The sequence below is a fragment of the Cryptomeria japonica genome, chromosome 9 (assembly GCF_030272615.1).
Source record: "Cryptomeria japonica chromosome 9, Sugi_1.0, whole genome shotgun sequence".
Classification (NCBI taxonomy): Eukaryota; Viridiplantae; Streptophyta; class Pinopsida; order Cupressales; family Cupressaceae; genus Cryptomeria; species Cryptomeria japonica.
Window position 1 is genome coordinate 617,713,896 of NC_081413.1, and position 26,052 is coordinate 617,739,947.

A 26,052-nucleotide genomic window follows, 5' to 3' on the forward strand; every position below is an offset into this window, starting at 1 on the left:
GTTCTTGGAACATAAATAGGGAATGGCCTGTTAATGGTTTGTATTCTTGAATGGGTATACGGAGGGCAGCATGGATTGTGGTTGCTTGGATATTATATGCGGACACACCTCTTGGTGCTAGTACAAGCAAAGGGCATTGTGTAAGGTCTATATTAGAGTTTAACTATCTGCGTATGCAGTCAATTAGAAATGATTTTCCAGTACCTGCAGTGCCTTGAATGATTAATCGTAATGGTGAAGAATGCAGGTTGTGTTCAACATGAGCCTTAATAATATCAAGTGCAATCATTTGGTTTCGTGCAAGTTCATAGTTAGCAAGTGCATTTAAATGTGGGTTGGCAAGATAGTGCGATGCATGGCTTTTCTCTGTCAAAATAAAGTTAAATTCTTTTGAATGGAATGGTTCATCAGGTATAGAAGCAGTCCAGTCAAACTGTAGATCAAAATCACGTTTGCCAAGGAGTTGAAGAGCAGCAACGTTGAAGTTGTTCAATGCCCCCATTTGTGACAAAAACTCCCATTCATACAGGCCTTCTTGAGTTGTTTGATGAATATCTTCTGCTTGTAGGGGTTCATCATTTTCTGTGGTAATGTGTACTTCAAAACCATTTACATGCCAGCGAATGTAATGTGTACTTTGAAGATGTTTCCAATTTATGATAATTTCTTCAGGTGTGCTCCCTATATGTAGAGGAATAATTCGAAATGGTTTGTAAAGAAGCAATTCTGTCCAACAGAAACTTTCAAAATTGTTGTCCTCTTCTAAAGGTAATGATTTGTGTTGTGGGTAGACATTTACAATTGCAGGTAGCTTTCTTTTCATCCATTTAAATGATTTACGATGCTCAGAGTATGTATATAGTTGGGCTGATTGAAGCAGAGTGAGGTTTGCTAATTCTAGTGGTCGGTTCATGTAGTTTGAGGTGTACAATATTGTTGTTTGAGTTTGGTCATCACAATTGGCTATGCGTTGGAAGATTCTTTTACCAACATTCAGTGTCACAAATTAGCGTGTACAAGATATCAATGGGAGTTTAAGCAACATGGGTCAAGTTTCTTATGCGCTAATGTCCCTATCAGCAACTATTCCCATTAGTAGCCTTTGGTATGCCAAGAGGATTGTATCATCTGAAGTTGCTGAGTCAACTATATGTTTCAAGATATCAATATAGCTTTCTGACTTTTGTTCAGTTTTTGATGCATACTTTGAAATATATTGTAGAACTACTTTTTTGGAACAGACAAGTTGGCAATCAACATTTGCTCTCCATATGGCGAGCATTGTAGGATTATGTACATTTAGGTGGGTATCATTTCTTGCTGGTTTGTAGGTTGGGTTATTGCTTTGGTCTAATATTAGTGAGGAGTCAGGTTGTTCAGGCCAAGGAGCTTTGTATCGGCATTGAAGGATTGAGTTTTTTTTCCTCAAGTAGGTAGACTCTAAACATTTCGTATGCCATTGAACAGAATTGAGCAATTCAGTGTAATCAGTACAAGGATCTGTCTTGGATATGATCTATGTATTTGCAAGAAAATGGATCTGAAATTGCAGGCATATATTGCCTATTCAAGCGAGCTTTTGCAGAACGTGGATTCCATGCTGTGATGTACTGGTCAAAGAAGTGTTTGACCGACTGGATATTTGCAGGATCTTACCAGTCAAGGTTATCAACATTTGGTGCATGTGGTAACCAAAGGAAGCCATGTATATGTGTTGATCCTTGGTGTTGTCATTCATATTTGTACCAGTGGTCAATAGCTTTCAATTCTTTGACAATCACTTCATCTCGAAAGATTTGAAATCTTAAGTGTAAGTACAAAGCTGTAATGTGAGGATTATTGATTAAATTTTTGGTAAATTGTCTTTTGTTGTTAGGTGTTGTAGCTGACTTTGACTTTGGAAATAACTTATGCAAGTCTGGCCATTTTGTGTCAGCTGAGCTTAAGGTGAAGAATAGTGTAGGTGCACCTAACTGTTGTATCATTGATGTAAGGTCACGTCGGGACTTGCTCCAAATTGCCTGGGTACCACGCAATGAGGCTACATACCGCATGATGTGATTTGGTAATTCACTTGACGGTGTGTTCTGCAAGTATTCCTTTGAACCATTAAGATTTTGTGGAAGACTATCTTGTAGATTAGTCTTAATGAAGACAACAGCTGATTGTTGGGATCTATGTCTCATCATGAGATTGTAGATATAATATCTAAAGCGGACATGTTGCCCAAATCTTTGATCATAGTATTTGATCAAGTGGACAACATATTCGTGTAAATGTACTTTCTTTTCTCTTTGTTGTAGTGGTAAAGCGATTCTAGTAGGGAAAAGTGTTGGGAATGCCATGGAAAGGAGGCCCTCAGTATTGTATTCATTAATAGGGGTTGCACTAATTTTTGGCCAAGGAATAACGTTGTTGATGCTATTATCTAAATGGAGGATGTTTTTGATTGCATCAAGTTCAGGTATTGATGATTGTAGCTATGGGATAAATGAGGAAGTATTTTCCCTGGTTTGTTCTTCGTTATCAATATTCGGTAGAATAGAGGTATCTTCAACAACATCTTCTTGCAGGGAATGGACTGCATGCAGCAGGTCTGTAATGTCAGTAGTCTGCTCTGGCAATAGAAGTACTGCATCTGGATCAATGATTACATCCTTGTAGTATTGATCATGTTTCATTTTGTAAGTCAATGCATTCATGACATGAAGTCTATTCACGTAACAGTCATAACTTAAACCTTGCAAATTAGTTCTACGGACAATTAGAATTTCTAATTGGTTAATGTGTCGAGGTAATGTTATTGCAATATCAGAAATATCTTGTGGAAAGTTTATTGTATGGCTAGAGTATTTGTATTGGCCTCCCCTTGCATGTGTTACTTGTAAAACAGGGACAATTCTTGATATGAGCATTTCTTCTACTTGAGAGAGAGACTTTAAAATAGAAGGTTGTTCACCTGGGTCCATATTGTTTGATAACGAGAAGCGGTGGAGGCCTTTTTCAGCATAACATCTCATGCACACAACTACATCATTGACTTTTTTAATAGTCATGGCCACATACATTTCTTAACAAATAGAATATGGTTGTGTCATCTCCAACATATCAATCTTTCTGCAGAAATTAGAGAATGTCTTTTGAAACAAAGCACCCTTCATAGTGAGTTCAGGAGTAGTAGAAAATGTTTGATTGAGATCAATTTGCTCAACATCACTCTTTTCTGTTTCTAATAACTTTCCTGAGTTATTAGAAGATCTATGAAGTGCATGGCGCTTTAGTTTGCGTTTCTTGGAGATATCACTTATGTTCTTTGCATAATAAGTTCTATTTGTCTGGCTTCTCTTCAATTTGATAGCATCAATTTCTTGAGGGCAAGGTTGGATAGATATCTAATATTTGAAAGAGAGCAAACGTATGTCAGAAATTTTATAATTGAAGGTAGTTTACTTTGCAGCATGTATGAGAATTGAAAATTCCTTCATGTATGGTTATGTGATTTTGGAGGATTTGTTGTATATGTAAATTGCTTTTGTTGTGTTTATTTGTAACTCTAACGATTTTTTGTGTTGTGTTGTTACGGTTGTTGACTGAACTTATATGTCTAGCTTTTCATATATTTATAAATGACTTTAGTTGAAAACTATGGGTTGTGGGAAGTCATAAATTGACTATGTAGTGTTGTACTGCGTACACAAGTTGTTGTTAGCAACTTGGCTTTTCAAAATGTAGTATTATCATAGAGGTATACGTCATATATAGTATTTTTTGATATATACACATGTATGTATACATTTACACATGTATATACACATATCAATTAAATATTTGAAGCGCTGCATACAAACATATGCATATATATAACTACACATGTATATATTAGAAGAATTGACACTATGAATAATAATAGTATATATATATATATATATATATATATATATATATATATATATATATATATATATATATATATATATATATATATATATATATATATATATATATATATATATATCAATGTATATATGTATAATTGTTTGTTGTTCTTAGTTGTTTAGTGTTTTGAAAAGCATGATTGTAATATAGGTATGCACAACTATAGTAAATTCTGATGCATACAAATGTATGTATACATATACATATAATAAAAAAAATGAAAGTTTTGTATATGAACATATGCACATATATAACTACATGTGTATTTCAAAAACACTATAACTATGAATACTTGTATATAGTTCTGTATTGTATTGTTATATACAAAGATATAAGACCGGGAAAAGAACAATATATGTGATATATGTATATTTTTTGTGCAAATAACATAGTCTTAATACATTTAAAAGCAATGAGTATGACTAAAAGTAACTTATGTGAAGAGGAAAAAACTTTCAAAGAGATAATTGGCACATGTAAGAAATGTCCATACAGATATTTATAGAAGCATACTTGTTTTTGTTAAATATAATTGTTTGTATACGTAAAAATAGTAAATATGGAAAATAGCTAATAATATAATTGTATCGTAAACTGGAAAGTTTAATAATTAGAGAAGATGCGTTATAATCCTAAGTGTCTGTACTTAAGCGGCTAATTTCTGCAAGTAGTGCATGGCACTCAGCTTTGAAGTCAACAGGAGCAACTTTATTGACCGTCACTTTCATCTTGGATTCTGAATTGTATGTCTCAGTAGAAACCAGCACTGTGAATGAATAGTAATGTGAGAGTACTGTCCTGATCACTGAGAAAGGTGTCTCTTTTGTTGTTGCATCGTTTTGTAGTGCATAGAGCTGTCTTGCAGTTTTGTGTAGCAAGTGATTGCCACCCTCATCAAAAGCAGTGGCCCATAGAGTACCTGTAGCATCTTGCAACTTTAGAGGCAAGATGTAACTATAATTACAGTCTTGCATACTCAGTTGACATCTAGAGCAGAACCAAGAATCATCAGCTTGTTGTGTACATTTTTTCTTGCAAGGCCTTCCATTGAATATCAGTGGGCAAGCTGTGTAATAGAAATTTTGGTCATTGGCGTTGACATAGCATAGAATAGCTAGCAATATTGTTTGAATTGTTTCTGGTTTGATGCTCATCCGCTCACGGATCGAAGAGATTGTCATTCTAGTATATTTGTCATCTATGTGGATAGTTTCTACAACAAAGGGTAGAGCAAGCAAAGGGTCCCTTCCTCTTGATGTTCGAAGCTCTGCTTCTAGGAAACTTGGGTTGATATGTAATGTTGTTGCAGTTGTTATGTTCACAAGCTTGCCATTGAAATAGCCAACACGAGCATTACGTAAAACAAGGATTACCACACTATCATTGGTCAACATATTTTTCAATTGCAGACCGTTTTGTTCTACTATTGGGCCCCATAAGTTGATGTCAATTGTTGAACCAGATAGATCGTTAATTTTTACAACACGTTTTTGTGTTTGACTACCATCTTTCCTGTGAATAGGAATGATATCTCCAACATATAGAACAAGACCAATAACGTCAACCAGTGTATTGTTTGTTAGTTGAAACAATTCACCAATAGGTGTGAAAGGAGCAGTTTGTTGATCTGCTTGTTCTTTGTTGGTGCAGCGTTTTACTATGGATGTATCAGACAAGGTGATTTCTAAATGACTGTTTAGTTTGTTGTACCTTGCATTTGCCTCCTTAACAGATCCTTTTGAAATAATATAATGTGAACCTATGTCCACACGGTTATAGTGTAACTTAGCTATCTCATCAAAACATGTAATTCTAATTTCAGAACCATTACTATCAACAATGTCAAAGCTAAAGACATGGCCATTTTTGGTGGTTGTGCTATATGCCTTAATAGGCCGTTTATGAGTAACTTTCCCTTTGATTGTCCATTTATTTTGGTATGGATTCAAAGTTTTTATAGGACTTATATTTTCAGAAGTTGTTGTTTGTGGGGATGGCAATTCAGTTGCAAACTGAAGCGACCGTTTAGATGTTGATGGTCTGCCCTCAGACATAATTTCTAGTTGTTGTTCTTTGAATAGATATTCTGGTTTTCCAAAGAATGGGCAAGCACTTTGTTTCACTTCCAGACTAAGTATTACAATAGTCCTGTGAAAACAAAAGAGTTCTTAAATTATTGTTAATTGTACATAAATGAATTAAAAAAAGTTGAAACATATTGTATTTAATAATCATAGTTGATTTCCTACCTTGTGTTGCATATGTATCGGCATGTATAGCTTGATAACTGGATTATTGTGCCTATTTTTAGAATATTTGAATCTATCAGAGTAGCATATTTAGAAGGCAAGATTGCCAACTGCATGTATTTGCCATCAGATAATACTAATTTATGTTTGTCAGTATCATCTGTGTTGTTCTGCATTTTCTGAAATGACAAAACTTGTAGCAATGTTGAAGGAAGGTCATCCCCAGCATTGATAGATTGGATTGCAAAAGGGGTAGGGACATACTCTTGGTTTTTTGCCTACAAAAAATAATATGAGCATAGAGGTTTTAATTTTAATGGGAAGCAGCTCATATATTCGCTTACTTGTCAATGTAAAGCTTGTGTTAGTAAACTATGTAATCAAGGTATGGTATGTATACAAAATGCATCTACTTTCGTACTATGCTATAAAAAAAGGATGCATGTGGTAATGAAAAGGATGGTATGCAAAAGAGAAATGAACTGTCGAAAAAAAGAGCATAAAAGCTTTCTATATTGAAAAGCTTTGATAATTTAGCTTACCAAATTATCAATAGTGGAATGGTCTATGGATTCAAAGGTAGCTGTTGAAGATGCCATTGTGCATATATACCTTTTGAGAATTAAAAGTAAATTATAAGCATGATGAATTCTAGTTCTTATATCAGAATACAATCACAAGATGATGTAAGCCTGTCGAAGGTATATATGCACAAGCAGAGTAAAATTAACTGAGCATAGAGTAATGTTGCTACAATTTTCTTTTTGTTTCAAATGCTAGTGAATTGATCATAATGTGATTGAAAATGCATTGAAACCGATAATTGCTCATATGCTGAAAAGCTCAAAAAACATTAAATATGACATAATGATTTATATATTTGAGAGCATATTAGCAAAATATGAGTTTATTCGATCAAAGATCTTTCAAAATACGGTATGGTTCTGTCTGTTTCGAATGCTAACCAAAATATGAATGTAACTTTTCAAAGATTGAATAATTACAACAACATAGGATCAACTCAAGCAACACATCCGAGGTCATTATCACTCCATTTAAATTCTTTGTCTCACAATGTGAAAATAACTGTTGGATCAAGTAATTGTTCAGTACTTGGTATTGGCAAAGGTGCTACTTCAATACTATGTATGGTTGTCACAGCACTACAAGATGTAGACAGGTTGACTGTTGTTTGCTTTGGTGATTTATGTTCATAGTGGGCAATGATCTTTCTAAGTTTACTCTTTAACTTGTCGCTTTCTTGCAACATGCTATCAATTACATTGTTGATGTCCTCTGTTGCTTTCAAGTTTGTATCCATTCTTGAAATTTGATTGTGTTAGTGTGGTTGTTTTCTGTTTCAATGACAGATTCGAAAAGCATTACTAAAAAAGGTGAACATACAAGAATAATACAGCAAATCTTTAAGTAGATCACTTTTTTTTTGTGAATGATGATGAATTTAGTATTAACAAACTCTAAAAATTTGTAATAATTACCACAATACATTAAGATTTGTAAATTGTCTAATGACTCAAACTACAAAGCTTTCACTCAGTGAAATAATGGTTTAGTTGCATTTATTTTAGAGTATCTGTGCATATATATCCATGTGTATATATACAGGTAGATATGTGTATATTGGTGTACATAGTTCTATAGATATACATCTAACATATATACATATATATCTATATTTATCTTTAAGACTAAAAGCCTTCATGTGCACAGAGTCAGTTATTGGATTTGCGTTAAGTTGGGCAAAGATGCTATCTTCAATGATTTCATCTGAAGGTTGTGCATGAATGTCGATGTTCTTTATGGCTGCTTGCAACCTTAAAATCAAACTTGTTTTGTTGTTGTCAACAATATTTTGGTTTGCAGTTTTTGGTGTGATAATTTCCACATAAGGTTATTACCTTTTGTTCTCTGTGTGATTGTTTTATGCTCTGTTTCTCAAGGACTGTTGTCTTTAATGATGTCTTTAATGATTTTGTCCTCAAAGTTGTGCATGAATGTTGGCGTTCTTTATGGCTGCCTGCAACCTTAAAATGGAATTTGTTTTATTGTTGTTGCCAATATTTCGCTCTACAATTTTCGCTTTCGAAATGTTCGCATAGATTGTTGGGTTTGTTCTTGTTCTAATTATTTTGCAATTTTCCAGGTTGTTCTGTGAGTTCGAACCTGTGAGATTGTTGCGTTTTGTCCGAATGTTTGGCTCTGCAATTTTTTGCTCTAGAAATGTTCACATAGATTATTGGGTTTAATTCGAATAGTGGTCTGCAGATGTTCGGCTAGATAGATGGGTAATGTTCTCGTTTTGACTGTTTTGTGAGTATTTTAGTGGGCTTGCTTCTGAGGTTAACACTATTAATGGTTTGAAGTTGGTAGGTAAGCTTATGTTTTTTGGAAATGTGCATTTCGGTTTGCAAATATTCGGTCTGCAATTTTCACTCTACAAGTGTTGCAATAGATTGTTGGGTTTTGTTCTCGATTTGACTGTTTTGGTGGTTACGTTCGCTTCATGTTCTAAGTATTTTGGTGGGATTCCTTGTGAAGTTCACTCTGTTAATGGTTTAAAGTTGCAGGTTTTGTTGATTTCTTGGTTCCGTGTGCTTGCAGGGTTGCTTCTTTGTTTGTGTTGCTTGACTGTTTGTGGGCGTCACTCCTTTGAGTTTGCAAGCAATTTTGCAGGTTGTTCTGTCAATTTTAAGTGGTGAAAGCTTTGAATTAGCAAGGTAGTTTTTGGTATTATTTTTCCCTTCTGTGTGCTTGCAAAATTGTCGGTTTGTTTATGTTCTTTAAATGTTTGTGGGTGTGCCTACTTGCACTTTCAAAGCCATTTTTAGGGCTGGTTTGTGACTTTCACAACGTATTGTGCCTGTTTTATTGTAATGTTTTGTAATGTTCTTTAATTGTTTGTGGACATGCCTACTTGCAGTTTGCAAGGCATTTTTCAAGTTGTTTTGTGAGTTGCACAGTCTTCATGCTATGAATTTGCTATTTAAGATCCACCGGTTGCAACCATCAAATGTAATTTGTTTTATTGTTCAATGCTTTATTTCAGTCTGTTAACTTTCCACATGGGTTTGTATATAGAGGTTCAGTTAAGGTTTCTTTTGCTTATGTGTATATATATTGGGCTCGTATATGAGTTGCATGACTTCAATGCTTTGATGTTGTTGCAGGGTGCTTTCTTTGTTTATGTTATTTAGGTTTGTATCTACTGTTGTGTGCACACAAAGGTTTTAATTCAGTAAGATAAATTGATATATATATGTACATCATATTTATATATCTGAACATGTATATATATAATTGCATTTGCATAGAGATAGATTCATGTGTGTGTATATATATATATATATATATATATTCATAGAAGTATTCAGACTGTAAAAATTCCTTTATGCTTGCAGGATTGCTACTTTGTTTATGTTATTTAACTATTTGTGGTCGTGACTACTTTTAGAGTGCAACATAGAGTACCGTATGTATATATACATACACAGATTGCTATATGTACATACATGCATATATATATGCGTACATATGTGTATTGATATACATGTATAAATGCCTACACATACATGTATGTATATATATGTGCATATGTGTATGGACATATACATATATGAGAACTTGAAATGCTCGCATAGATTGTTGGGTTTTATATATATATCAGTACTTGAATGTGTTATAAAAAATGACATAACCAAAGTACTTGTAGGCTTGCTACTTTGTTTATGTTATTAAACTAATTGTGAAGGTTAGTATTTTCAGACTGCAACATAGAGTACCCTATGTATATATACATACGCAGATGGTATGTGTACATACATGCATATATATATGCGTACATATGTGGATTGATATACATGTATACATGCCTACACATACATGTATGTATATATATATATATATGTGTGTGTGTGTGTGTGTGTGTGTGTGTGTGTGTGTGTGTGTGTGTGTGTGTGTGTGTGTACATATGTGTATGGACATATACATATATTAGTACTTGAAATGTTCGCATAGATGGTTGGGTTTTGTTCTCGTTCTGATTATTTTGGTGGTTACATTTGGTTCTCGCTGTGACTATTTTACTGGGCTCCCTTGTGAGCTTGACACCGTTAATGGTTTGAAATTGCAAGGTAAGGATTCTCAAGGCTGTTCTATCTGTTGTTTAATTATTTGTGGACATGCCTACTTGCACTTTCGAAGGCTATTTTCAGGTTGTTTTGTGAGTTTCACGGGCTGCATGCTATGAATTTGCAATTTAAGTTCCAGTGGGTGCAACCATAAATGTAATGTGTTTTATTGTTGTAAGCTATATTTCACCCTGTGTATATATACATACGCACATGGCTATATGTACATACATGCATATATATATGTCTACACATTGTGTGTATTCATATACATGTATACATGCATACACATACATGCATGGACATATATGTACATATGTGTATGCACATATACATATATGAGTACTTGAAAGTGTTCTGAAAAAAAATATATATAGACTTTGTTTATGTTTTTTAACTGTTTGTGGACGTGACTAAATGCAGACTACAGTGTAGTCTTCTATCAACAATTCTTAGATAGTTTACAATGAGCCTATTCGAACATAGATTTAATAAAATTGTATATACACATATATATATATACGTACATGTCTATATACATATATTAATACTATAAGAATTTTGCAATCTTTGCAGACATAAAGAACATCAACAATCATGCACAGCCTTGGGAATAAAATCATTAAACACATCGTTGTTTGAGAAACAGAGCACATGCATGGAGATGGCCACAGCAAAATATTCTTTAAGCTATTAAAACAGGACAAATACTTTAACGACATAATCAAAGTACTTGTAGGGTTGCTACTTTGTTTATGTTATTTAACTATTTGTGGATGTGACTACTTTCACACTACAACATAGAGTATCCACATAAAGAATGTGACATTCATGGAGATGACCACAACAAAACAATCTTGACAACATCAAAACAAATTAGATTTTAGGGTTCTAAGCAGCAAGCTAAAACACTTCTAATATAAGCTAGAATTTCATTTCTAACAGAATGCAGAAAAGCTAAACACCTCTCAAAGTGAACAAAGACGATGGAGACTGAAAGTAATCACGTCCACAAAGATTTAAATGACATAACCAAAGTAACAATCCTGCAAGCACGACATGCCAAAATATCAGGACGGTATGAAACAACGCATTACAAATTTTGAAAAGTTTAAAAACAAAACAAACAAGTACCTGGAAACGTAAAACCATTAACGCTGACTAGCTCAGAAACAAGCCCAATAAAACATCCGGCATTGGTGCACATCATCGGAGACAAAAAGATCAAAACAAAGTAAAAAAATAAAATGAATCAATATTTGTAAATAGAAAAACCGAAGTCAAATGCCACTACATGAAACCAAGAAATAACCATACTATACAAAAAGGCATTACAAAATGAAAAATAATCTATAGAACTTACCTTGCAAATTCAAAACATTCAGTCAAAGTGACAACAGAAACGCGAAATAAGCAGCTTTTAGAAAAATGCAATACGGAAGGAAAAGAGAATCAAACTAAAAGCAGATCTCACCTTGCAAATTCAGACCATTCACTCAGAGCGACAACAAAACCTAACGCAACAACCATATCGAAAGCAATGTGAGATTGCCTACAAAATTGGACTTAGTCACGGCCACAAACAGTTAAATAACATATAGAAAGTAACAGCCCTGCATGCAGACACAAGGAGGAAATAAGCAGATTATAATAAAAAAACATTAAAAAACCGAAAAAGAATTTAATAAAATCAATGCTTACCTTAACAATTCAAACGATTCAGGACCGACAACTATATGCAACCTTATGCGAATATTTGCAGATCGAAACATTGCCCACAAAAATAAAACCAATTAGAATTTATGGTTCAAAGGGTCCATAAAGAATGTAAATAAAACGGGGAATTAGCTTGCAATTTCAATAGTCAAGGCCACAAACAGTTAAATAACATAAACAAACAAACAACCCTGCAAGCACATCAAAGCATTAAACCAGTCCTAAAAATGGCTTTGAAAGTGCAAGTAGGCAGGCCCACAAACATTTAAAGAACATAAACAAATCGACAATTTTGCAATCACACAGAAGGGAAAAATAATACCAAAAACTACCTTGCTAATTCAAAGCTTTCACAACTTGGAAATGACAAAACAACCTGGAAAATTGCTTGCAAACTCCAAGGAACGACGCCCACAAACAGTCAAGCAACACAAACAAAGGAGCAACCCTGCAAGCACACGGAACCAAGAAATCAACAAAACCTGCAACATTAAACCATTAACGGTGTCAACCTCAGAAGGAAGCCCACTAAAATACTCAGAACGCGAAGCATACATAACCACCAAAACAATGAAAAGGAGAATAAAACCCAACAATCTATTGCAACACTTGTAGAGCGAAAATTGCAGACCGAATATTTGCAGAGCGAAATGGACATTTACAAAAAACATAAGCTTACCTTCCAACTTCAAACCATTAACTGTGTTAACCTCAGAAGCAAGCCCACTAAAATACTCACAAAACAGTCAAAACGAGAACATTACCCAACAATCTATCCGAACATCTGTAGACCGGTATTCGAAGCAAACCCAACAATCTATGTGAACATTTCCAGACCAAAAATTGCAGAGCCAACCATTCGGACAAAACCCAACAATCTATGCAAACATTATAAAGAATCTAAATAAAAGGGGAAATTACTTTGCAATTTCAATAGTGACGGCCACATACAGTTAAATAACATAAAGAAACAAACCGACAATCCTGCAAGCACACATAAGGGAAAAATAATAGCAAAGACTACCTTGCTAATTCAAAGCTTTCACGGCTTCGAACTCACAGAACCACTTGGAAAATTGCTTGCAAACTCCAAGGAGTCACGCCCACAAACAGTAAAGCAACACAAACAAAGGAGCAACCCTGCAACCACACGGAACCATGAAATCAACAAAAGTTGCAACTTTAAACCATTAACGATGTCAAAGTTAGAAGGAAGCCCACCAAAATACTCAGAACGCAAAGCAAACGTAACCAGCAAAACAGTAAAACCAAAGAATCTATTGCAACATTTGCAGAGAAACATTTGCAGAGCGAGAAAATACTCAGAACGCGAAGCAAACGTAACCAACAAAACAGTAAAACCCAAGAATCTATTGCAACATTTGCAGAGAAACATTTGCAGAGCGAAATGCACATTTGTAAAAAATAGAAGCTTACCTTCCAACTTCAAACCATTAACAGTATTAACCTCAGAAGCAAAGCCAGTAAAATAGTCACAAAATAGTCAAAACGAGAACATTACCGAACAATCTATGCGAACATCTACAGACCGATATTCGAAGAAAACCCAACAATCTATGCAAACATTTCCAGAGGGGAAATTGCAGAGCCAAACATTCAGACAAAACCCAACAATCTATGCGAACATTTGCAGACCGAAAATTGCACAACGACAACAACAAAACAAACTACATTTCAGGGTTTGAAAGACGCATAAAGAACGTCGGTGTTCGTGCACAAGCTCGAGGACAAAATCATTAAAGGCAGCGTCCTTTGGAAAATAGGCTGCATGCACCGGAGACCACGCACGCACCAGAGAAATGCTGCCGCCACGCACGGACCGGAAGGTGCCGGCGGCCGCCAAAATGTCTTGCAATATTCCGGGGCGTTTCCCCCACTAAAAGCCTATCGACTTAACTATCTATCACAACTTATAAATTCCTCAACAAATATCATTGTTTTATTTATTCAACCTCACATTTATCTACCCACAAAATCACCTTCTCAACCATCTTAATCCCAAAACAACCATCCAATGTCATAATTCAATTTACCCAACCTAAAAGCACTTTAATTTATTTCCCCAATGATTAACATGGTATCGTGCAAAAGACACAACAAAAGCAGAAAATACTACCATCAACCAATTTAAAATCCATTAAAAAAACCCTCAAAAGCCTGCGAGTACCTAGAAAATTAATGGCAGACCCCCCCAAAAAAAAATTAGACACCCAGCTGAATTGAAAACAGAGTCACATGGTAGATGGGCAAACCCCAAAAAGAATTATTAAAACTTAAAAGTAGTAGACTGATTTCAATTAAAAGCCACGCGTCTGGTCACATCTTTCGCTTTGCGTGCACAGAGATATTACGACATGTTGCAATCATAACTTCGAAATTTGAGTACGTCTCATGTTCGAACCCTGCAAAGGTCTCTGAAGCCCTTTACGTCTACGCCTCTCCCTCACCTTTGACATCTGTCACGTTTAATTTCATTGTACTGTACGCTGTTTCTTTCTTTCTCTTCCCTCCAAAGAAAAGGTTAGATACTGTCAACCTCTGTAAACAGGAATTGATGAGATTAGATTAGATTATGTACCTACAAAATAGTTATAACTCCGATGAATTTGAGCATTGGAATTTGGGATGTGTTTTTAATTGCAGACCTGGTTGAGCAGATTCCCTTCTGCTTTTGGAATACGTGTTTGATGAAGATTTAGGTGGCTAGCTATTCAAACTTTTAGGTAGGAGGAAGTTTCAAGTTTCAAGTTTGGTTGTGAGAGATTCAAAGCATCAGTGTTAGGTAGATGATATCAACAATGTAGTCAGAGAGAAAATTTGACATTTGTTAAAAGGTTTGTAGTTTCGTGCGATTGATGAAAGAGATTGTATGTTCTTTGATTATGTTATTGATTAGGGAAGAGGATCTAGTAGTTGAGCGCATTTCTAATAGTTGTGATAGCACACTTTGATTTAATGCCCAAATTTTTTGGTATTATTGCATCAATAGTTGTGATTTTAAAGTTATTATTTCCGATGATGACTACCCATAATTGAATGAAATGTATCCCTTAGATCTAAAAAGCAACGAATCATGTGATGCCACATCAGCGCACCAATAAAACATGACTTAGTGCACAAGTATCAGTCTCACTTTCTTTTGGGTTGTTTAGAGCACCTTGGCAAAAAGCATGTTGATGTGGCATCATATTTGATGATGTGGCCTTGAAACTTTAGATATTAACAGGGGACTTGCCAATTAAGTTGTTGCAAAAAACTGGGAGTGATTTGAAATTTCCACGTAAGATTTTGAAAAGTGTGAAGTTAGGGTGTTCAAGTGTTGGATCCTCTCTCTTAAGATTTTAAAGGTTTTGGAGGTATGATATGAAGGATGTAGATTGTGTTTCACTCACTTCTTGGTTCTTAGTTGAAGAGGTATCGACACATATCCGTGCACCATCTGTATTGAATAGCAAAACGAAATCATGGATGATATAAAATCTTTGATGAAAACGAAATCATGGATGATATAAAATCTTCTATGAAAATGAAATCGCAAATGATATAAGATCTTCCAAACAAATTGTCATTCAATGTTAATGGTCGCAAGAATGGCCTAAATTTGACAATCACAAAGGCAATCTAAATTTGAGGGTCCACCTTGCATGTTAGGAAAATAAAATAAAATTTGATTTAGAAACCTATGTTTAGGTATAGGTATTAAGTGAGATAAAACAAACTCAGTCTTAGAACCTATGTTTAGGTGTAGGTATTAAGTGAGATAAAATTGATTTTTTAATTTATTATAATGCATTGTGTTGGTTGCCATGCATGAGGGAGTAACATGAGAGCATGATTTCTTCTTGTCTAGATATGCGTGGATTATTGTGGTTGGAATATAGGGTGAGTGTTTTCAAAAAAAAAAAAAAAAATTATTTAGAAAAGTTATGTTTTTAAATTATTAAGTATATATATAAATAAGTGTAAATTTAAAGATTGAATGTAGAAGTTATAGAATAAACTAAATTAAACAATATTTTTAAGCTAACTAGGTAAATAAATCTAATTAAGTTAAAGATAATAGATTCTATAATTTACAGTGTTGATTGTTGTTTTTAAATTAGATTATGTGTTTGTTTTTACATCAACATTTTGGATCACATATTGTGATCCATCATGAGGATGTTCTGAAATGTTGATTAGTTAATTATTGTGATTATTATCTATTGATTATATTCATTAACTTATTTCATTAAAAAAAAATGAAAAGTCAATAAACAACTTCAATTAACTTCATTCTATTGTATTTGAAAAATTCAAAAAACATCTTACACAAATAAATGATTAAAATATTTTATTATATATGCAATCTAAATGAAAAAAGTACTCAACATTTTATTTATGATATTGCTATCAGGATTCAACTGTGTAGTTTTCGAGTCAAACTCATTGACCCATGATTCATGAGTAGTGGTTCACAAGAATCCATCTCTCATGAGAATGAATGATCCACTTAGCACTCATTGCATCTAGGTGATGTTGTTGGACACAATGGTTTACTGAGAGGGGGGTGAATCAGGGATTTAAACTCTTTTCCTTCAACAAGGAGATATCGGTAATGTATTAAAAAAATGGAGTGCTAACCGGTAGCTCAAACAGTGCAAACAAGGTGTGTGAAAGGATTTGCTAAAACATTAATATACCACATGCACAAAGATGCAACACACAACACCAGATATATACGAGGAAAACCTAATGTGGGAAAAACCTCGGTGAGAATAGTTGTTGGAGATCTTCTGCTCCAGTCCAGCCTCACAATAAATATCTGATTACAATATTTAGGGCACCAACCCCTAATTTATGAGCACCAACCCCTACACAATTTATAGGCTACAACCTAAAGGAGCTACAACCCCTGCACTAAGCTATAACTTAGTGAAAACAATTTAAAACTCAGATATACAAATGAAATCACTGTTGCAAATGAATTTTTGCAACCTTACAATGTTCTCCTATGTCGGTTTCACCCTTACCGGTCTGTATTCTCTCCACCCACTCTGCAACTTGACTTTGTTGATGATTTTTCTAAAACCTCCCTCACAATGTCTTCCCTCTCTCAACTCACACTCAATCACTCTTAATCAGGCACAACTTATGTCAGTTTGTCACCTCTGTGTTCAATGCACTCTCCATCGGTTGTTCCTTATACCGATTTACTCTGCTTCTCCTTATCGGTCAATACTTCACTCATAAACACTTCAAGTGTTTCTCTCTTTGGCTCTTCAACAGCAATTTCATGTTTGTCTTCACTCTGCAGCAACTTTAATCACAGTCTCAAGTCAACATATTTAAACTTGAGCTTTCCCGCCAAGAAATAATTCAAACTTGGGGTGGTTAGGGTTTCCTTCACCCGACAAAATCTGCATGAGATCCGATCTAGTCTGTCTTGGATTGATCACCTGTACTTAAGGAATGCATCTGTACACGTTTTTCATTATCCAATGCATACTTGCTAAAGATAGCAATCTCGTACATGATTTTCTACCTTGAAATCTGTCGACTCATAAAAAGCTTAGTTGTTTCCTTCTCGAGATCTTCTTGCAATCTGATTTATTTGCTTCGATCCAGACGCCAACTACTCCCTGATCTTCCTCTGTCATTCTTTCTTCCTCGAGCCGCATCAGTCAGTTACAATCCCGTGATTTTTGGTTGTTTCATTAATGTCGACTAGTTGTTTCAACAACTATGTCGATGGAGGCTTCACCGACCTTTGCATATTTGCCACCTCAGCTCCACATGGCATCACAATGGTCATACACTTAGCTCACCGACACACAGTCGGTTTACACTCGAACATTCAGCAAACTCATACCGGTACAGGCCTTTATCGGTGAGACCTTCTTCTCCTGCTACCGGTCTTCTCCTGCTAACCGGTAGTGCACACTACACCGGTAGCATGTCTTCACCTTTGGTGGTTTGTGATAACTTTAACATTCTGCCTCTTCATCATAAACAGGCAGCCAAACTCCAGACCGGTTTAAGCTCTACCGGTTATCACTCAACATGCTCACAAACACATGCATCTCACCTCAAACCGATGAAGTCATTGATAGTCTCAACAACTACTTGTCTTTCACCATACCGGTTGACAAGCCTTCATGTTAATCTTCTCAATACCTTATTTGTCTTTCACCATACCAGTACACTCTTCTTCATACCGGATGACATGCCTCTACCGATAGCCTGCTTGCAATACCGGTTGACATCAATGACAACTCAATGCCAATAGATGCTTATAGAGGTGAAGCATTGGACCTTCCCGGGAGGTTACCCATCCCAGTACTACTCTATCCTGATAGCAATATCATAATTTGACTTGCTATGAAAAATACCTCTTACTTATCAACATTTTATTTTTTAATAAAATAATTAAAACACTTACAAATGATCAATGCTTTAGTACTTAATAACAAAGAAATAATCAATTTAAACAATTCAAACAAAAATCAATCAAAGCAAGTGATCAACAATTTGATTCTAACTTTTAAAAAAACGTGAATGAAAGCATCAACTAAACAAATCAAGGAAGACTTTGAACTTTTTCATTTTGACTTGGTAGGTCACATTTGGCCTTTTCACATCAGTTCCTTGGATTTAGGCAAAATCTAGTAAACAAAATTTTGGTGAATTAAGAGAAAATTTACTTCTCCTATTATTGAAGAACAAAAAAATATTCTTTAAGGAAACCTGGCCAGTGAATACTCACTTGGAAGTTATTGAAATAACAAAATTTGTTGAGATCTTTGACCATGCAAATATCTAATTAGAGGAATTATTAAACACAAACTAACAATTTATTGATATCATTTATACAAAAAAAAAATACACATTCATAAAATAGTCATCTCATCATCTATATTTTTCTTTTATATGATAAAGATATTCTACCTCATTCACCTCCACTTGATCAACTTTTGCCAAATCCATGACAAAGAGTTTCTAACACATTTGTACCATACGAATAATCATGTGTGAGCATATTTTAGATCATACAATTAACCCAAAATTTAATGAAAGTAAAACAACATGAATTTATGTTTGATTCCAAAAATTATTTGACTCAAGATTGAATGTAAAATCAAAAGTGTGGTGAGAGAAAAAGCTATAGATAAATGTAAACTTGGTATATATTATGTTTAGGTCCAAATTTTTCCAAACAAACCCTTATTAATTTCTAACTCCTTGTGTCAATAAAGTAAACCTTTAAGTGGCATATAGTAGGTAGGCCTTAAAAAATTTAATGAAAGTTGATTAATCCATTTTAAGGGATCCATATATCAATAGATAGTTTAATTAATCGTGCAATCCTCCACAAACTATTAAGTAATTCTAACATTTAAGGAAAACTTAAACTCTTTAAGATTTTTGAAAAAACATGTAGATTTTTAACGAAATATTATAGGAGTCTTTGTTAAGTAAAATTAACTTTTGGAGATTGATTGATGTTCAAAAGTTAGATTTCAATTCGATGAGAGTGATTCTATTTCATTTATAAAGGTTAGTCCAAAGTTCGGTTGTTTGGGGATTCAAATAACATGTTATCTTTAAATATTTAGTAGAGTTTGTCAAACCATATTAAGGTTCTGACTTGATAATAAATTTAGTCAATTAAAAAGATATTTTGATTGGTTTTTAGTATTTTTGTTTTGTTTTCACATTGGCAATCTCCTAAACAATGTCTATCAACACCACACCTTTATAGACATGGATACAAATATACAGATGAGCATATTCTTAGAATTAGAATAGATGAAATTCAAATCCATGGACCAAGTTCACGTCCGCATGAGTGGATTTTAGTCCCATAGCCATGAAAATGAACTAGAGCATTAGACATGGAGTTCATTGATACAAAGGCATTTGTCTAATTATTTCTAAAGCATTAATAAATTAATTAATCAATTTTTTGCATCTTTTATCACAACATATACTCATTAATTAAAGATAATATTTTTCAAAATCCATGAAAATGGATTGGAATGATCTTTGTGGCATGAAATATTGATGCAAAATATCTTCATTAATTAAAGATAATATTTTTCAAAATCCATGAAAGTGAATTGGAAGGTTCTTTGTGATGTGAAATATTGATGCAAAAACTCTCACATGCAGTATTCATATCATTGTCAAATTTACACCAAATTACTATTACTTTATTATTGTAATCCAAAATAGTGATTATAAAAATCCTCACATAATTCTTAAAACAAACATTCCAAATCATATCTTAATCAAATTTACAACTAAATATTATATTATATTATTTAATTTCTAAACTTACATTTCAATAATATAATGAAACCAGCCCAATTAATTAATTAATATAAATTTTAACAAAATATTAATTTTGTTTTAAAAAATTAAATTTTAAATGAGGTGACCCAAGCAATTGGGTCAAATTGTGTTACTTCTCTTGTGGGCCTCTTTTTTTGTTGTTGAGTTTATCTAGAAGTAATTAAAGTTGGGCTACTTTAGTATATTGCCCTAGTTTTTTCAATGTGGTTGTGACATTGAAATTTATGAATCTTGTATATAAGATTTGTGTACTTTGACTTTATATACCCTACAATTGTACAATTGAATGTTTAATCTCATAAAAAAGAGAATATTGTTTAAAAATATAATAATATATAAAAAAAAGACTTTATGATCTACCTTTCTTTATTAGTCAACTTCATCTATGGGAAACATAAATAAAAATAAGAGAAGGATTCTTAGTGTGAAAAGTATATATTTTGTGTCATTCATAAGATCAATTAAAGTCATAAAATTTTCAAAATATATATTTTTAGATTTTTTAATTATTAGTATTTGGATCATTTTTTATGATTTGGTCAATAAGAAAATCTGCATTATTAAGTTATATTATTTAACTATTTTATCTTGATGATGGATCATGAAGTATGATCCAAAATGTCGATGATAAAAAAACTCTACATAATTAAATCTGGAAATACCGCCAGATCATTTTGTTGTTTGATATAAGAACACAAGTCTTAGTTGAAACCTCTTTAGTTGAAAGTGAAGGACTAATAGGTATCCATTTTGCCAAAGTCGTCTAAAACATGATCCTCACCTCATTCCTTACAGTGTTGAGACCTTGTGCATCACAAGATTTGATCTTTGATGGACTCATTCAAAACCATTCAACTTCACTAGCAAACCAAAGATCTGGTGACATATTTCACCATTATTTCAATAAACATTGTAATATTAAAATTGGCTTGCTTAAGCATGGTTCTCCTATTCTAGTTGGCCATCTCTTTGTCTAAAAGTTATTAGAACTTTATATATAAAGAAGAATAAATTACAATTTCTAATGGTTGAGAACTTATGAATGTCGGTCCTACTTTAAAAGATAAAGGATGCAATTATAATGACGAATAGGACCTCTCCTACTTCTAAAATTATCCTATAACTTATTTTTTTAATAATTATATTTAAGGGAAGAGCACCAGTAGTTGTTATAGTATCAATAATTGTTCCCTCCTTGTGCACCCAACCTCCCAATTACTAACTTCAAAGAAACCCAAAACATGATAATTAAAAACCCATTAACAAATTTCAAATGTACTAATAGGCGCCTACTTATTAGCATTTTTGGACCATAATTGAGCCATTTATGCACCTTTATTGGCACTCACAACACACGACTATTGGAGCATTTGTGAATAGGTATTGGCAATTTTTAAGTGCACCGTTATTGGGACATCTTTAAGTAGGTATTTAGCGACACTCTGAAATGTGTACTTTTAGACCCTTATGCACATAACGGATCTCACAACGCACATCATTAGCACCTAGAAGTCAGAACAATAGCTATAAGCAATTAAGTCTCATATAAAAAAGTGTACATTGCTTTGTCTATAAAAGGATACATACAAACTTTGTATGTGGCTTTGTTGCTTTCCCACATTTATATTTTGTGGTTTCAACTTTTACTCATACAACAGTGTGGCAGCAGGCCTTCAAAGATTTGACTCGTACATTTTTGACATTTATTTCAATACACCGTCCCTCCACTATTAAAAAAAAGCTCCTACACCTATTTGCATTTAAAATGGGCAGTTGAGTCAAATTGCACACAGTAAGTGCACGCGATGCTTCCAGTAAAACACTCAAAACTTTATTACGACCAGAATATTATATAATATTATTATGCCTACCAACCATATTAAGGCTGGCCAAGTTGCGTGACGTTTAAGTGCTGCAAGTTTTGCGCCGTCGGTCACGTGGACGGCGGGGACTGACCGCGCAAAGAATGAAATAAAAAGTACGTCGGAGCTTGCGAAAGCCTGTAAAGCCCTCCACGTGAGCTGTCTTCTCTCCATTGACACAACTAAAAACATTTAACTTAGGTTGCTTTCACATTTAAGCCATTAATAATTATGTAGTTTTTTTAATTGATGATATAAATTATATTTCCGTAAATTGAATGGATTAGGTAGGGAGTATGATTTACAATGTTGATTGGAAAAGTTACACAAAATTATTTCTAAATATTTTATTTTTAGTGGTATTATAATGTGACTCACTAAATTAGTGGTTTAGTTTTCAATTGTTGACTCTTTCTTACATGTGAAATTTTGAGTGTCATAATATCTAGATGAGAAAAGTAAGAAGGAAAAAAAAAGTATCATTAAATTTATTTATAAGTCTAATTTCAATGATGAAGTAATTAAGGATGATGATTTTTAAAGTAATTTATTGGTTAAGCTCAATAAGTTGAGATAGATAAATGAAAGTTGAGAAGTGTTAGAAGGTTTATTTAGAAAATTGGATTAATGTGAATTTTTGATTACTGTGATGGTTTGATTGAAATATGCAATCAAAAATTAAAAATTGTATTTGAGATTGAAGAGTCAAGATAATTGAAATTAGTTATAAGGTTTATCATGGGATTGTGTCTACGATTTGATTTATTTGGAGTGAATTTATTTTAGGAGGCTTGATTTTGTCTATTGCAAAAATTGATCTATTGTCCTTGTAGAAAATGTTTACTTGGATGATATATGTCTTAGGAAAATAAAGTGGTGTTAAAGAGTGTTATCAGAAGCTTGTTATGTCAGTGTTGAAGTATGAAACTTTATTTAAAAGCATTAAAAATGAACAAGCCATCATGAGAATTCTAGCTTTAAGTCCCCAAAAAAGTCTCGCATTGTCGATCTCAACCAAATAGGTTGGATACCAAAGAGCATTATTAGTTTAATCTTGTCAGGTGTGCTTATTGTTAGGATTTGGCATATGTTGGGTACGTAGTTATGTGGCTCTAGATAGAGTAGAATCAAAAGAAGCAGGATTTGGAAGAGTGGCTTGTTGTTGAGCAAAACTGATGGTTGTTACAAGTAAGATATTAACTTGCACGCGCCCAAGATGGATTCCCCTGGCCATTGCTACTACCATGCACTTTAGGGTGGTTGCAAGTGTGGGTTTTATACTTTTGGTTGGTATGATTATTGGTTCCATATCCCTATGGAGGTGTCCATCTAAATGGCATATAATTCGACTAGGATTGAGGGGACTGATTGAACCATGGAGGATCATTTGCAAAAGAATTTGAAAATGAAGCATCTTGAGAGGGTACCTTTCTTTTGAATCCATGGTTTACATTGTGCCAAGTATAAAACCTGTGCATCTTCTTCCTCCACTAATTTTAATTCTATCAAATCGTGTTTATCTTCAATACTTGCCACCCTCTTGCATTTGCAACCTCTTTTCTTATGTGGACAATGAGGACAATATTTTGTTGATGTTGTCTCTACTTCTTCATGTTTCTTCTTAACATGAAAAGTGTCCTTTTGAGTCACCACGTGGTTTATTTTGTCTTATTTCATTTCTTTTATCAGGTTTCTAAGCTCCATCCTCGATCCACCTACAACGATCTTGGTGGATATTGCTCACATGTTGTGTGGCTTCACCATAGTAGAATGCAAGTAATTCTTGTGAATCTAGAAAACATATCCCCAAGTGACTTGAGAGATGTCTCCTCCTCCAATCAGGTCTAAAGAATCGAGCAAACTTTATTGACTCCCCTTTTGAAAATAATCTTGTAGTGTCGTAAACTATATGCTCATACAATTTTATACTCATTTGGGGCTCACTTTAGTGTTTCTCCCTTCATGATCTTAGATTCCAACTGATTATGCTCATTCAAATGCCAAATATGGAAGCTTAGAACCTTCTATGTTCACAAACCAAATTTCATACCAAAATGGTAGGACTATGGCAGTAGGCGCTAGTGTCCTCTAGGACTCTAGTGCTAGGAACAATAGTCCTCCCATTTTGGGCCCAAATTTTAACCCTCAATGGTCATAAGATTGTTCAGCGAGAATGTGCTCCTGATGTTGGCCTTCTTCAAAAATTTCAACACGTTTCGTGAGGTTGAGTATAAAAGAAAGTCGCATCCCCTCATTTGAAACATCTCTCATATCTTGATTCAATTATCATCGAGCAAGTTCCAATTTAGCAAGCAATTGGTCATTTTTAGGTAGTGAAGGAAAGATCAAGCATTCAAAATGGTATCCATGGTCAAGTTTATGTGTTTCCTCCATAAGTGAAGGCATGATTGAAATCCTACCTAGTAACACTAACCTTTCACGAGGCTTCAAGGCAAGAAGATTCATAACTAAGGTATACCATTTCAATTCTACATTTCTTTAAGGTTTCAGCCTCTACCCTACAAGGGTAAGATCTCCTTTTTATCATCACTTTTGCAAGGTGGGTTAATTCCTACCTGGGGTTTGACTCAGGCAAGCCCCTATACAACCCAACACCATTTCCTCTGTCTTTTATGTGTAGGATTCATATCTATAAATTTTGGATTACAAAATCATGAAGTATAGATTGAGATGAACATATTCTAACATTGAAGAAGCAAAAAACCCTGGTCACTATCAATTAGCCACAATGGCTGACACCTTCTAGATAAAAAAATTTAGAGAGATGATTTGTAGGGCATTGTAATAAAAATATATTCATGAAATTCGCATCAAACATCTTCAGGTTAGTGGCATCTATCCACATAGACTAGCACTTTCAAGCTAAAATTGCAGACATGAGTTCTTTTTTTCTAATCCCATTTTCATATCTATTGTATAGCTTATTATTTATGATGATTACTATTAAATTTGCATCTTTATATCTAGTTCTTGCATTTTCAATCTTTAATCATATCCAATCAATCAATCACAAGAGAATAATTAATCTACATGTTCCCAACTCTCTTCAGGGGCTAAAGTTGGGCCTAATTAGTTATTTTCCAATAGTAATATTTTGAAATGGTTTCCAATTTGCATCTTAGGCTAGATCCCCAATTTTCACTATTACAAATTTCAAGGGAATCATGAGATAACGTATTTTGTTGAGAATTCTGGAGGTAAAGAAAGAATATTTCTACATAATCTTCCAAAGGCTCAACTTATTTTTATGTCATCCTAGAAATGTTGTCTCCTCTCATTCCTCCTCCTCTATAAAAATCCTTATACTTCTTAAGAAACTTTTCTTTCACGCTTCAGCAATCAAGCACTATATATCTTCCTAATATCATGAGCCATCTTAGAGAAGAGGCCTTGAGCACGTCCAAGAATAATTCCATTAAGTATGCATCATTAGAATAGCCATAACTCTTATAGAGGACATAAAATTTGAACAAGAACATATCAAGGTCTTCAATAATGAGGCAATAAAAAATGGGAAGAGAAAAAGAAGGAATGTTCTTCATGAAGCTTGTCCTTCCTATGTAAAAATAGGAAAATGGAAGGTAATGGTTTTAGGTGGGTTCTCTCCTTGTACATCCCCTACTATATTGGCTTCAGGTTGTGCTTCACGATTCAAGTGTCTACTCATAAGTCCTAATCTAGTTTCTTCTACATGTACATCTTTGTGAGGTTTATTAGCTAGAACAAATCTCCCTAAAGGATCTATAACGATTATGAGCCAATATT

The 26,052-nt window shown here is 33.9% G+C and overlaps 1 protein-coding gene across 1 annotated transcript in view; it reads right to left on the bottom strand.

The window, feature by feature from the left end:
• Window positions 1–4,568: 4,568 nt before the first annotated feature.
• LOC131079425 (replication protein A 70 kDa DNA-binding subunit A-like) overlaps window positions 4,569–26,052 on the bottom strand; it is a 36,284-nt gene continuing 14,800 nt past the window's right edge. The window contains exons 2-8 of the mRNA XM_059211838.1: window positions 13,487–13,493; window positions 13,110–13,189; window positions 12,729–12,775; window positions 12,426–12,531; window positions 6,728–6,797; window positions 6,186–6,463; window positions 4,569–6,084 (exon numbers count right to left, since the gene is read on the bottom strand). Coding sequence (XP_059067821.1) covers window positions 4,569–6,084; window positions 6,186–6,463; window positions 6,728–6,797; window positions 12,426–12,531; window positions 12,729–12,775; window positions 13,110–13,189; window positions 13,487–13,493 — 2,104 coding nt within the window. The remainder of the gene's footprint in view (window positions 6,085–6,185; window positions 6,464–6,727; window positions 6,798–12,425; window positions 12,532–12,728; window positions 12,776–13,109; window positions 13,190–13,486; window positions 13,494–26,052) is intronic.